The sequence below is a fragment of the Trichechus manatus genome, unplaced genomic scaffold, assembly GCF_000243295.1.
Source record: "Trichechus manatus latirostris isolate Lorelei unplaced genomic scaffold, TriManLat1.0 scaffold00037, whole genome shotgun sequence".
In the NCBI taxonomy this organism is placed as follows: Eukaryota; Metazoa; Chordata; class Mammalia; order Sirenia; family Trichechidae; genus Trichechus; species Trichechus manatus.
In genome coordinates this window covers 15,756,734-15,772,401 of record NW_004443973.1, presented here as the reverse complement: position 1 = coordinate 15,772,401, position 15,668 = coordinate 15,756,734, and the positions used below count along the sequence as shown (strand labels likewise).

Sequence of the window (15,668 nt, the reverse complement as noted above, 5' to 3'; positions counted from 1 at the left end):
CCAACTTGATTAGCATGAAATGATACGATTGCATTTTCCTAATGAGGTTGCATATCTTTGTGTTTATTGATATTTCCATTTTCTCTTCTGTGAATTGCCTGTTTGGCATCATTTTTCCATTTTTCTGTTGATTATCAAACATCTTTAAAAATATAAGAATTCAGGATATAGAAACTAGGCATTGCCCTCTTGAAAACTTTATGGCTGATTTCTCTGAAGCTTTGAAAATGTAAGCCAGCAAGAGTGTTCCTAACATCAAGTGGCAGAGATCAAACAGATGGAGGAATGGATAGTTGTTCTGTGATGATTGAGGATTATTTCAGTGATCAATGTAAATAATTTAATCCTTCAAATTACCTTTGCTTGAATCCTGTATATAGTGGTGACATGTTGGAACTTTAACTAGAGTTCTGTATAGTCAAAAAGGGCCCAATGGCTGTTTACCGAGAGAGTCTTCATAACGGAAAAAAATAAGACCAACAAGGTAAGTCTAGGTAACCATTAAAACCATGTTTTACAAGGACATGTAATTTCTTGGGGAAATATTGACAATAGAAAAATAAAGCAGATTTTTAATATAGTGTTAGGCAATTTTGTTTAATAAAAAATGTGGTAGACTTGGTATAAAGAACATCTGGTAGACTGTGTATGTGTGTTAGCAGAGTACTTACATGTTAATAATAGTTATTGTTGGGTGATGGCATTCTGATGATTTTGAATTTTTTACAAGTGATTTTTGTTACTTCTGCAGTTTCTATAATGTACACTGCTTTTATAATCCAAAACCTTACAACTTATAAAAATGAAGACTTGGTAGAATTTTGATGGTCAACAAGTATTGCTGGAGCTCTTGGAAAATATGATCTATCATACTACTTCTAATTGTCTTTTCCCTGTCTATAATTCTCTTTCTCTGCTTGGTTTATATATTTTTATGAATTACACCACCTTTTTTTCCACTTGGATTTTATTGTTGCCCAATAACCAAGGAAACACAAAGAAACAAAATGCTAAACTTCCGTGATATAACATAGCCAATCTTTAGCGCCAGTGAGTTGCTGACTGTTGGCTGAAGCATTTTTTAAAAAATAACTTATTTTTGTTGTTGTTGAGACTATACACAGCAGAACATACACCAGTTCAACAATTTCTACATGTACAATTAAGTGACACTGATTATAGTCTTCGAGTTGTACCACCATTCCCATCCTCCTTTTCTGAGTTGTTCTTCCTCCACTAACATAAACTCGTTGCCCCCTAAGTTTCCTGTCTAATCTTTTGAGTTGCTGTTGTCAATTTGATCCATATAGATAGTTCTTAAAAGAGCACAATGTTCAAGAAAGATATTTTTAACTAGTTAAGCTAAACTATTGTTTGGTTTTAAGAAGACTTCTGGGGATTTTTTTGGTTTAAGGTTTAAAGATTATCTTGGAGCAATAGTTTCAGGGGTTCATCCACCTATGAGTGTTTTTAATTGAAATTTTTATTGAAATAATTGTAGATTCATGTGCAGTTATAAGAAATACTACAGTGAGATCTTGAGTACACTTTACTCAATTTTTCCTATTGGTAACATTTTGCAACACTATAGTGTTTTTATATATATAGTATAATATTACAACCAGGATACTGATGCAGTCAATAAGATTGATACACAGTCTCATTCAAATTTTCCCTGTTTTACTTGTACTCATTTATGTGTGTGTGTATTTAGTTGTATAAAATTTTTCACATGTGTAGGTTCATGTATTAAGTTTTTGACTGCTAACCAAAAGGTCGGCAGTTTGAACCCACCCAGCAGGTGCAAGGGAGAAAAGACCTGGAGATCTGCTCCAGTAAACAGCCTGTAAAACCCTATAGAGCAGTTCTACTCTGCCCTATAGGGTCACTATGAATCGGAATCAACTTGACAGCACACAACAACAACAAGATCATGTATACACCAAACATTTTTGAAAAGTGTTCTGTATTCATTACAGCTTGTAATGGTTATTAGGCTTTGAAATAGTTTCCTCATCTGTTAAACTTCAAGCCACATAACCCATAGTGGGGAAATGGCACTCACAGGGGCTCCAGGTATTCAATGAAGAGATGAATGGGGCCGATGGTGAATTAGTGATTTCAGGTGTATAAGATGAATGTACAGAGCTGCTAATACTGTCAGCCAGGTAGTGATACTACAATTGGAAAGGACTAAAAGTCTCTCAGCATACTCACCCACTGGAAAAGACTGAATATTATATTAAGTATTTAGTACAATGACATGTGCGCTATAAAAGTATGTTCTTTTCTTCTTTCCTTTTTTCTTTCCCCCTCCCTCCGTTCCTCTTTTTTTTTTTTTTTTTTTTAATTAATCTTTTCTAGATTGTAAACTTCATATTTGGGTCATTCCTTCTTGCTACACCACTACCCAGAGCTTACTTCAGTCCCTTCTGGAGAGATGTTTAATTGACGTTTAAAAATACAAACAGGTATTTTTTAAATAGAATTAAAAAGTAGAAATGTCTTGCATGGTTTTTCTGCTTTTTAACTGAGATTAGAATTTTTCAAAGCTTGCATCCTTATTATATTTATTCTCAAATATAGTACATGGAACTACTTTGTAGATGTTTGATCTTTTGAAGGTGGTGTTGCTGCCTTTGATAAAAAAATTTTTAAAAAAGCAATTAAGCAAGCGTTTCCTGGTAGAGGTAATCATCAAAGCTTGAAAGTACATATTTCTTTTCAACTATTGTGTTTGTAGGATGCTGTATTCAATCCTTCATCTCTCGCTCTGTCTCTGACTCTGTCTTTCTCTTTTAAGAAAGTTTTAACGGCTTACTTCTGCTAGAGCCAGCACTGAAAAAAAAAAATCCAGCTTTTTTCTAATGGACAATGGTGAGGGGAGAGGGGGAGAGAAAAACCAAACCCACTGATCAAGTCGATTCTGTCTCATAGCAACCCTATAGGACAGATTACAACTGCCCCATATGGTTTCCAAGGCTGTAATCTTTACAGGAGCAGGGTGCTACATCTTTCTCCCAAAGGTTGGTGAGTTTGTACCTTCGGTTAGCAGCCCAGCACTTAACCGCAGTGCCCCCAGGGCTCCCTAATGAACGATTGTAGTAGGTGATAAAGTTGTAGTAGTTGTGTCATGGGTCTTATTTGGTGTCTCGTATTCTTTCTGAAGAAGAAAAAAATGCCAGAGGTGATTCACAAATCCTTAGGAGAGTAAACACTAATAAAGTTTCCATACTTTCATATAATCAGGGATAGTTATTAAGAAGATAAAAGTTGTATGTTCCTCTTCCTTTTTTTTTTTTTTCCTTTGCATTCATTCCTGTCTACTCTCATTGAGATTTGAGGTCGTCTTTTTTTCTGACTCTTTATGAAATACTTTAAATCTTGTGAATTGTTTGGCTGTCTCTACAGGATAATTTGAAAAGAGAACAACCATTGACAGGTTGGCATAGCCAACATGAGGGCTTTTTGAGGGCAGTTTTGACATCATCGGGACGGTGGGAATTATAGAAATGGCTTCTTGTATCAGAATGGTCAGTCTTCTACCCTCTGAGTCTCCAATGAAAACCCTAAGTATATGTAGATATTCAAGGGAGTTAAAGGAGCAGCCCCTTGGGAAAGGACACACCTACCATTGTAGTTTGGCTGATTCGTTTATTCCTTCATTCAGTTCATTCATTCATTAAATAGTCATTGAATACCCAGAGTATGCCATACATGTAAATAAAAACTTTCTATGGCATAGTAACTTCTTTGAGATAACTCAGATGATTTGATTTACTGTGATACCCACCATGGGCCATTTAAATTTTAAAGAGCGCTAGCTGTTAAATTCACTAAAATTCTGTTTCGTTTGTCTGTTACTCCTCACACGCATCTTTTCCCTCCAAATCCTTAGAATTTGGGATTTAGCCTGGTCAGTAGATCAAAATGAGGAGCTGATTATGACATTGTCCTTCCTGAGAAATAAATATGCCATCCTCTGCTTCCCTTGCCCTAGAGTCTGAGGTTACTGACTCTCTGGGCCTTTATGCAGAGCAGGGGTGATAGTAATCCCACCTCATCTGGCTGAAAGGAAGATTAAATGAAGTCATTTGCTGGGCTGTGGAGATGTGGACTTTCACTAAGGCCAGGTCCTTCCCTGAAGGAGGCCACACATGCATGGAGGAGAGAGAAACAAATTCATACTAATATCCTGGGAGAAGTGTAAGAGCACCACCTAGAAGACCATCGGGATGGATAGAGGTGTTGGAAAGGTTTTTCAGATCTGAGCTCTGAGAGAAGGCCAGTTGTGGATGAACTTGGACCCTGACTGCATTGCTGGTGTGGACTCACACCAGGCCTGGGCTTGATAATCAGAGTAAACACAACTTATTGCCCAAACAGGGACACATTTGTCAGTAAAGATGGTACTATTAATAATGATCTTGTAACGTCCAGGACTGTGAGGGCAAACGGGTTCAAGTGTCACTCTAGGTGATGACCCTTTGTCTCTTTTAGTGCCTTCCATGATTTCTGGTCTCTTCTTTTTTGCTTGGTACTTTTAGAACTTCTTGAATACCCATATCCTGGCACAGCATAGCTGAAGTTGGGTAGATTTCTGGGCCTGGTAAAGTCATGGTGTGTAAATGCTGTGGTATGGAACTGTACATGTGGTGCACATCAGAGATTTTAGGCAGGTTGTGTGACCCTATCTATCTGTCTGTCTGTCCATCTGTCTACCTGTCTACCTACCTACCTACCTACCTACCTATCTACCTACCTATCTCCCTATCTACCTATCTACCTACCTACCTACCTACCTGAGTTCTAACTCATAGCGACCCTATAGGACAGAGTAGAACTGCCGCATAGGATTTCCAAGGCTGTAATCTTTACAGAAGCAGACTGCCAAATCTTTCTCCCATGGGTTCGAACCACCAATCTTTCAGTTAGCAGCTGAGTGTTTAACCACTGTGCCACCAGGGCTCCTATATATATGTAATAATTATTAAATAGTCATATCAAATAATTAATTATATTAAATATAATTTACATATAAAACAATATGTGGTGTTAATATTAATTATTAAAATATGTATGTAATATAGTAGTGATACGTATTTAGCATAATTATTAAAAATTTTTACACACAAGGAGATTGAGGCCTAGGGGGTTAATTTCTGCAGGGAGGGCTCCATAGATAGCAGCGCTGATGGTTCTCACCCTATCTTTTGGACATTGCTTTAAAAATCTATTTAAAAAGAACTGTTTATTTGATAATGAGTTTGATGATCGAGGGGTAAGCCTTCTTCTTAATGCTGTTACGTTGGTTCTTGAAATTTAGGGTTAAGAAATTTTTAAAAAGTGGTTTGAAGCTTAAAAAGAAGGGAAGGAGGTATAAAACATTGTAGTGTTTAACGGAGAGTAAAAAAAAATTGTGAATGCTTTTTTAAATTGCTCTGGAGGATGATATTAAAGATGAGGAAATTGCTGTTGAAGAGATTCAGTTGAGTACATTTCTTGACTCTCCTAGTGTCTGCCCACGCATTGTTACATGCACACAAAGGATGCTAATTTGTCAGTAGTACTCAGAATGGTGGTAGCAACAGTGAAAACTTATTTACTGAAGATGATCAAATTTCTTGACCCCCTACTGGGTATGCCCAGGCATTGTCCTGGGTTATACAAAGATGAAATTAGCACTCTCTGCATTTAAACTGTTTGCTGTTTAGAAGATAAAAGAAGACTGTGTGTACTAGACCAACAGGGAGCTACAAGGATGGTGATGACAAATTCCAAACGGAAATTTAAACACAGGTTTCAGAAGTTGTAGGAATGGGGAAGACAAGGGAGGGTTGGGGGTGGGGGGACCCCAAGGGGAAGAGTCGAAGTTGATTTTGGCCTTTACACCAAATTAATTTTGACATTTTTGATAATTTTCCACTTTCACTGGACCTCGTGTCTTTTCACTCACAAAGGAGGTAGACAACCACAAAGCAGGGAACTTTGTCAAGGAAGCAAGCTCTGGCTGCTCTTCTGTGGTCATTACCCATTAAGCACTTTTTTTTTTTGTTAGCCCATATAACTATATCCATAGCTCCGTGGTTGTTGTTCATAGTGATGATTCAGAGTCATTAGGAGAAGATTACATTTCTCTTCAAGAAGGTAGGGGCATGGTAATGTGTCTTAGAAAATTGTACATTAAAAAGAATTGAGAATGTAAAAGTTTTGGAAAACTCCAGTTTCTAAAAGATTTACATACTGGGAAAGGATTTTTTTTTTCCCCACTTTGTCTCAGAGCGCCCAGTGTAACAGACATTGTATCGCGTTCTCACTTTATTTTTCCTGATCTAGGCTTGCTCGTGTATAGTGCTGTCATCTCCTCTTTGAATGAATTTCTTCTCTTTTACTTGAAATAGGACCAGGTAGGGTATTAAGTGGTACTGTGTATGTAAACTTCATTAGTCCATTGTCTACTGTTTTTTAATCTCATTGACTATTAGAGAGGCTTCATCTAAGATACTCACGACTTGTTTTGTACATTTGTCAGTTTTTGCCTTTGGCCAACGTTAAATTCACTTGGGTAACACTTTCATGTGATATTAAATTATTTTCAACTTACCAACAAAAAGACAAACAGCTCAGACAAAAATGGACTTGAATAGACATTTGACCAAAGAAGAAAATACAAGTGGCCAACAAGCACATGAAAAAATGTTCAGCATCATTAGTCATCAGGGAAATGCGAATCAAAACTACAATAAGATATCATTTCACCCCACTGAGATGGCTATGATTAAAAAAAAAAAAAAAAGGAAAACAACAGGTGTTAGTGAGAATGTGGAGAAGTTGGAACCATCATCCATTGCTGGTGGGGTTGTAAAATGGTACAAATGCTGTGGAAAACAGTTTGGTGATTCCTCAGAAAGTTAAACATAGAATTACCATATGATCCAACAATTCCACTCCTAGATGCATACCCCAAAGAACTGAAAGCAGGAATGCAAACAGAGACTTGTACACCAGTGCTCATAGCAGTGCTATTCACAATAGCCAGAAGGTGAAACAACCTAAATGCCCATCAACAGATGAATGGATGGACAAAATGTGGTATATACATATGATGGAATATTATTCAGCTATGAAGACAAAAGTCCTGATACATGCTACAACATGAATGAACCCTAAAAACATTCTGAGTGAAATAAGTCTGTCATAAAGGGACAAATATTGTATGATCTAACTTATATGAAATATCTAGAATAGGCAAATATATAGAGACCAGAGTTTATTAGTGGTAACCAGGAGGGAGGGGGAAAGAGAGAGTCATTGCTTAGGGAGCACTGAGCTTCTGTAAAAGATGATGGAAAACTTTGCACAACATAATGAATGTAATTAATGTCACTGAACTGTACATATAAAATGTTTTTTATTAGTAGAAAATGTTAAATGTCACTACTAAAATGGAATATTTACCGAATCTTATTTTTTTTGAATGTGTAGTCTAAAATAACTCTTAAAGTTGTAAGTAAATGCCTTTTCTTTTTTACCCAGTTATAGAGACCTTTGGAACCCTGTGCACACCCCACCTGTGCTCGTTTACTGCCTCATTCACACACGAAACATGATGACTGAAGAGAGCTCAGTCCTCGCATTCTTCCTGATATAGTCATTTGCTTGTGATAAAAACAGTTCTGTTTTTGCTCATAAACAGTTCAGACCTTTCAGCTTGTCTGGACATCATGCTGTTTTACATCCTTCATTACACCTTATGAGAAAAATGCACGTAACCGCAAAGCAGGGAATTTTAAGAAGCTGCAAGGAATTGGGGGCTGAATACAGCACAGTTTTATCATGGGGAAGAGTCCCTGGGTGGCGCAAATGGTTAAACGCTTGGCTCTAACAGAAAGGTTGGCAGTTTGAACCTACCCAGAGGTGCCTTAGAAGAAAGGCCTGGCAGTCAGCTTTCCCAAAAGTCACAGCTGTGAAAACCCTGTGGAGCACAGTTATACTCTGCAACACATGATGTTGCCATGAGTCAGAATCTACTCAGCAGCAGCTGGGTGGTTGGTTGGTTATTATAAGGACAAAATGGCCAAGTTTATGCCTGAAACCAAAAAACCAAACTTGTTGCTGTCGAGTCTGTTTCAACTCAAGGTGACCCCATGTGTTACAGAACAGAACTGAGCTTCATAGGGTTTTTTTTGGCAGCAGACTGTCAAGCCTTTCTTCCACAACACCACTGGGTGAGTTTGAACTGCCAACCTTTCGGTTAGTAGTCAAGCATAAACCATTTGCACCACACAGGTACCTCCTGTTTATGACTACAGGTGATCAAAAACACTCCTGTCTGCATGTGTAATCAAATGCTTAGTAAACACTTTCTCACAGTGAAAATATAATGTAACTATTGCTTGTTGTGTCAGGCCTAGTAAGAAGAGTATGAACTATATCATTTTAAAATCATGGTTTGTTTTATTTATATATCTCACTTATGTGGCTGTGTTTGACATTTGATAGTCTATCTGTTGAGTCTTATTAGAACCTGAGGATCAGGGGGTTTAAATGTTCTAAGAGGATTTCCTTTTCATAGTTGCTGTTGGGAGACTAAAGGAGAAAACAAAAGTCAAGTCTGCTTTATAGTTACCGAAATGAGTGTTGACAATGTGCGCTCATAAAATCCTATCAGCACTTTATTGGGACAATTAAATAATGTGTAACTGGTAGCATTAAAGGCAGCTATGGAAAGAGTAACTCTGACCTACGTTTTTTGTTTTTTAATTTTTAGATTTGTAGCCAAACCATGTGCTATAGCCCTCAACATTCAGGCCAATGGACCACAGATTGCTCCGCCAAATGCCATTCTGGAAAAGGTCTTCACTGCAATTACAAAGGTATGATTGCCCTTTCCTGGGGTTTGAACTCTCATAACCACCATTCTCCACCTGAAATCATTCAATCCTTCTCTCCTGGGTTTTAAGAATCAACTTTTCCTCAGTCTCATGCTGGAAAGCGTGCCCTTGGAAGGAGTGCAAACATTGTGACTCAACCAAAACAGGTAGAAGCTGAATAAACAAGAGTGTTCGAAGCATGTTAGTTTACTCTCAAGATGATTCTTGAAGCTTGTCTGTGAAGAACTGTCTAAATTAGATAGGGATCAGTTTAATTCTGTGCCTCTTTTAATCTCATGTGACATGAAGCAATACTTACAAGAGCTGTGTGATACTTTGAGGAGGTGACTGGGTAGAGCTGAGAAATGTGATTTCTGTGTATGTGAAAAAAAAATGCCTGTTTGCTTATAGCATTGTCCATGTATTCTAGGAAACAAAGAAACAAACAAACCTGTTGCCGTTGAGTCGATTCTGACTCAGGTGACCCTATAGGACAGAGTAGAACTGCCCCATAGGGTTTCCAAGAAGTGCCTTGTGGATTCAAACTGCCAACCTTTTGGTTAGCAGCCCTAGCTCTTAACCACCACACCATCAGGGTTTCCAAGTTGTGATAAATAGACAAATGTCAACAACAACAACAACAAAAGGAATAATTGAAGAAGAAAAGAGTTGCCACATAAAGGAATGAAGGACCAGGGTCAGGAGAGGTATAAGTGAAGACCTAGGTTCACTGTGAAGAAGAGAGGAGAGAATTAATCTGGTGGGAGTTAAAGTTCAAACTGTAAATAGGATCAAGAGAGCAGATGATGGAAAGGAGGAAGGATAGGGAATGTCTGCCTCCCCTCCTGCCCTCCAAATTGATATCTCCATAAGAACAAAGAAGGAGGAGAAATATAGAAGTCAGAAACCTTCAACTAAGGCTGTAAGAAAATAAAGCAAATCAGAGAGCCCGTATACCTTATAGTTGGTGAGGTACTCTGGCTTGAGTAAGAAAGAAGAAAAGAAGAGTAACATCCTATGAGAAGTATTACGTGCTCATATATTAAATGGTTTGTTTTTGCTCTTTTTTTTTTTCTTGGAGAATTACTCAGGCTTCTAAAATGCAATTTGACAGTGTTAAGCAAATTTTGTTCCATTTTTGGTATTTGTGTTGCTAATCATTTGCACTACTTGTCTCTCGTCTTAAAACGAGTAATTCAAATATCCAAGCACTTTTGCTTATTTTATGATCTTTATATATGCCAAGATTCCCTATGGTTTTTTTCCTCTGTCCTTTTAAAAATGACATTTTTCTTGGAAAAGTATTAAAAAAGCACCAGGTATTTTTTTATATCTCTACTAATAAGAAGAGAAGAATCAATGGAATTTTAGGCAAAGCTCTTTTGATAGTTTTGTTTGATGATTTTAGATTGTCAAGTTCCAACCTGAAGGGACACATAGCCTATGGTATTTAAAGGGAGAAAATATTAGGGAAAAACTTGCATTTTCATTCAGTATATCAATTTACTGGACCAAAACACCTTTTTCCCTCTAAAAAAATAGATGTGTAAGGAGTTATGAGGTTCATTTTTTAATGTGATTGCAACATATTTCTGTTTACTTTTGAGCTACTCTAGATGCATTAAACGACAATATACTGAATGGATAACAAAATGAGTTTTCTACCCAAATTTTATGCATCCCTTTAGAAATCTTGCAGTGGGCATTTTATTTCCCTTTCATTATATTTATTATGATTACTGGAGAAATTTCCTCCATAAAGATAATAAAATGGTTTTGTAGCCTGGTTGACTGCTCTAGAGAATATTTGCTTCTAGCTAATTATAATGATCATATTCTCTTAGTTTCCAAGGTGATTCCTTTGGAGGTCTTTACATGATTAAAACAGAAGCCTGATGCTTTGAATATAAATGCAGCAAAAGTTGGAACTGCTTTTCCATGTATTCTTTGTAGTTCTCCAGTCTTATTTGTGACATGAAAAAGTAGCAGGTCAGTTGACTGGATTAGGAGGAGCAGAATTTGAAGAGGATTGAACGGTACCAGTAAGTGTTTGAGTGATCATCCAGCGTCCTGATTTTGACCACTGTTCCAAGTGACCTTTTGTAGAAGGCCATGGCTGTCATCCTTCAACTGTATAGGGATGTGTCCTCAGCAACACTTTAAATCTGCTCCGTACTAGACCGGCTATATAATTTGTGCATCCCAGTGCAGAGTGAAAATGTGGGACCTCTTGTTCAAAAAAGCATGAAAAAAATGTCATTAAAGGTACAAAAATATAAAAAGTAGTGTTTCTATCTTATTATAAAAGTGTAATTCAGGGCAAAAAGCATTAACTGAAATGAAGAATTAGCTTTTTGTTGCCAAAGGATATAATTCACAATGAAGATGAAATAGTTATGAATATATATATATATGCATTAAATATCAGTGTATCCACATTCATAAATAAGAATTAAAGAGAAATAGCAATACAATAGTAAAAAAATTTTATTTGCTTCTAGGTTATGATAGATCAAGTGAAAAAAAAAACGGAATAAATTTTGAGAAGTATAATTAACTAGGAAGATCTAAAGGGCTACATTTAGAATCTTATACCCTGAATATAGAGAATATACTTTCTTTTGAAGTGCCTATTAAGTATTTACAAAAATTGAACCTGCATTATACTACAAAACAGATAATAAATTTTAAAAAATCAGATACATAATAATAGTCGAAATTAGAAAATAGAAAAATCAGAAAATAGAAAGCCTCTAATGTCTGGATATTTAAAAATGTTTATATTAATAAATTCCTGAGTCAAAATAAAATTTCAGAATATTTAGAAAACAGTGATAATGAAACCACTAAATATATGTACGATTAGAAAGCAGTGCTGAGATGAAAACATGTATATAGAAAACATAATCGAGCACTTACTGAAACATTAAAAAAAGAACAACAAAATAAATGAAAGTAAGTGGAAGGAAGAAATTAATAAAAATAAAAATAAAAGCAGAAGTTAAATGTTAGCAAAACTATAGAATTAAAAATTAATCCAAAAGTACCCTATCTGTTTTACTTTTTCACAGCCAATCCAATGAAGAAAAAACTGAAGAAAGCACAAATTTACAACATAATAATTAATACCAACATAATAATTGACAACCACAGAAACAGACTAAAATAAGGAAATAGACTTCTATTAATTCTCTATAAATAAAATTGAAAAACTTGGATAAAATGGAAAATGTTCTAGGAAAATATAATTTACCAAATACAATGTATTCTGTATATATGTATGTGTATGTAAAGAACCAAATTCAAAGAGCTAGGCTGCAAAAAGTACCAAGTCCGGATGCTTTCACAAGAGAATTCTAACATACCCATATAGAGTAGATAATTCCAGTGCTGTTTGGGCTATACCAATGCATAAAAATTAAGAAAACCATCCAAATTCTTTTTATGCAGCAATAAAATATTAATATCAAACCTGACACCAAAAAAATAAGATTAGAGACTAATCATGCTTAATATTGATGAAAAAAATCCTAAATAAAATTTAGCAAACAGAGTCTAGCAGTACATTAAAAGAATTGTTCATCATTACCAAATAGGGTTTATTCTAGGAATCCAAGGCCTTCCCTGTATTCAGTATGAAAAAATCTATAAATATAATTAACTCATTGTATTAATAGATCCAAGGAGAAAAATCATATGATCATATATATATGGATACTGAAATCTAACATTATTTTGATTAAAAAAAAAAAATCTAGGAATAAGTGGTTTCTTTTACATGATAAATACATTTGTATCTTGGCCCTAATTTGTCCGATTTTACATTGAATTAGCAAGTAGATATGAGAAAAATAAGAAAAGCATAAAAAGAAGAAAGGAGGAGGTAAAACAATTGCTATTTGAAGATTCATTCTTTCATTCAACAATTATTCATTGAGTCCCTACTATATTCTAGGTGCTAGTGGGGAAAAAATACTAAAAATTCCCTTTTATATGGTGCTCACATTCCAGAAATAAGCTATTATATGATTGTATACCTGGACTATATGAAGAAGAACGTGGCATCAAGATTGGAAGAAGACTCATTAACAACCTGCGATATGCAGATAACACAACCTTGCCCTTGCTGAAAGTGAAGAGGACTTGAAGCACTTACTGATGAAGATCAAAGACTACAGCCTTCAGTATGGATTACACTTCAACATAAAGAAAAAACTCTCCCAACTGGACCAATAAGCAACATCATGATAAATGGAGAAAAGATTGAAGTTGTCAAGGATTTCATTTTACTTGGATCCACAATGAATAAGGAAGACTGAAGAAGAATTGATGCCTTTGAATTATGCTCTTGGCGAAGAACGTTGACTATACATACCATGGACTGCCAGAAGAAAGAACAAATCTGTCTTGGAAGAAGTACAGCCAGAATGCTCCTTAGAAGCAAGAATGGTGAGACTTCGTGTCACATACTTAGGATATGTTATCAGAAGGAACCAGTTTCTGGAGAAGGACATCATGCTTGGTAAAGTAGAGGGTCAGCAAAAAAGAAGAAGCCCCTCAATGAAATGAATTGACACAGCGGCTGCAGCAACAGGCTCAAACATAGCAACGATTGTGAGAGTGGTGCAGGACCTAGTAGCGTTTTGTTCTGTTGTACATAGGACTGCTGTGAGTTGGAATCAACTGGATGGCATCTAACAAAACAACATACCTGGAAAATTAAGGGAATGAAGTGAAAAATTACCACAAACAATATAGAACTTTAGTACAAAATTAATACACGGAAACCAATGGCTTTTATATATGTATGCTATCAAGAAGCAGTTAGAAGATATAAGTACCTTATTTACAATAGGAACCTAAAAGGAAAATATTCTTAGGAATAAGTGTAACAAGATATTTACAAAACTTTTTTTGAAGAAAAATCTAAAACTCTCTTGAAGAACACAAAATATGAATAAAGATGTTCATTCACCCTGTGTTAATTTAAGAATTTAGCGTGATCTCATGAAAAATACCAACAGATTTGTTTGTTACATCATTTGTTTATTTTGAAATAAGACGCATTCATTCTAAAGTTCATATAGAGATACATGGCGCTATAGTCAGAAGCACCATGCTGTTCCTCCGTAGCAAAGATCCGAAAAACTAAGTCCAACAGAGTTACACGTCAGTCCTGAAACCCTAAGCATTGAATGAAGAGATAAAGAACTCAGCCAAGCACTGAATGGAATAAGAAACTGACCAAGAACAGAGAGTGAGGAGAGATACATGCAGAGGTCCACTATTAGCTACCACAGCACAGATCTGCCATCTTGGACTCCTGTCGGAGATCAGCGAACATGGGGTACGAGAAAGCAACTTCACAGAGCTTCCAGCAGGAGACAGAACAACCAGTAACCAGCGATATATGCTTTCCCACCCAACACCCTTCTTCACCCCCACTAGGCCTCCTCTGCTTCATACAGCCACAGTCTCTTGGCAGGGAAGCACTGGCTTCACGCCAGTGTCACTTGGATTCCACTTGCCCACACTGGCCAGCTTCCTAAGTGCCATATGCTGCTGGTGTTGCTTTTTTCCGCTTCTTTGTATTTCTTCCTTACCTCTCACCACCTCCCTCTCCTTTCTCTCAAATACCTGGCTCTGTGTGCCATCTTTGCTTCTTCCTGAAAGGCTGTGAAACACTGCTCGACTGTGAAACTGCTTCCTGGCCTGTGCCGCTAAGCTGGTGAGACCCCCGGGGCTTTTTTGTTTGCTCTGATTTGTTCTGTTTTGATTTGTGTTTGTTTTCTTTTTCTTTTCTTGCCTTGGGAGCCCCTTCTAGCCGGGCAGTACCGCGTGGCTTGGAAGCTACTCCCTTACTCTGCACAGACGCACAAGGACATCCTTGAGGGCATTTCTGTTTTCTTTTTTTTGTTTGTTTTTTTTTGGTTTTGTTTTCTTCTCTCTCTTATTCCCTTTTTGTCTCTCTTTATTTCCAGTTTCTCGATGTATTCATTTTTTTCTTTTATGCTTTTTCTTTCATTTTTGTTTTTCCCCATTTCTCAGTCTCTCATCTCTCCACTCCAGTAGCAAGCTCCCTTAGCAGTCTTTTTTGTTTGTGTGTATATTTTTGGCCCCTGTTCCTCTCTCTTCTCTCTCATCTTTCCATACCCATCTTAGCTCCCCCCCTCCTTCCTGCCTACCTGCACCGTGCACTGAACATCACGCTCCCAAGCAGCACAGGCACGTCCTACTGGAACATGCCCTGCACTGATTCCTGGTCCACACTGTCAGCCCTAGTACGTGCCACAAACAACCCATCCCAGCAACTCCCCTTCAGCTGGACCTGCCCTGCTGTACCATACCAGAGTGACTTACCCTGCCCACTGGAGAAGGAGGTGAAAACTATTGTGCCCACAGACGAGCAAATAACGAAGAACGCACAGCCCACCTGCTCATACATAACCAAATAAAACGACAAAGCAGGATGAAACAAACAAATCTACAGTCAATAAACGAGGAAAATAACTACTGAATGCCCAGAAGACAGCAGACAATATCAAAATATACACAAAAACAGGACAGGATGATTCCAGTAGGCATCCAAAGTAAAACACCAGATGACCATCCAGTAGAAGAAAAGGCACTAGAACTAACTGATAGGGAATTCAAATCTCTAATATTCAGAATTATCCAAGAGTTGAAGCAAAAAGCAGACAAAAATGAAAAAATAGACAAATTCATGGAAAATACAGACAAAAAAATGGAAGAATTCAAGAAAATAATACAAGAACAAAATGCTAAAATAAATTC

General features: G+C 36.8%; 1 protein-coding gene across 2 annotated transcripts in view; it reads left to right on the top strand.

Moving 5' to 3' along the window:
• CERS6 (ceramide synthase 6) overlaps positions 1-15,668 on the top strand; it is a 333,383-nt gene that overhangs the window by 78,504 nt on the left and 239,211 nt on the right. For both annotated transcript variants that reach the window (XM_023730602.1, XM_004375551.2), the window contains exon 2: positions 8,771-8,876. In XM_023730602.1, coding sequence (XP_023586370.1) covers positions 8,771-8,876 — 106 coding nt within the window. The remainder of the gene's footprint in view (positions 1-8,770; positions 8,877-15,668) is intronic.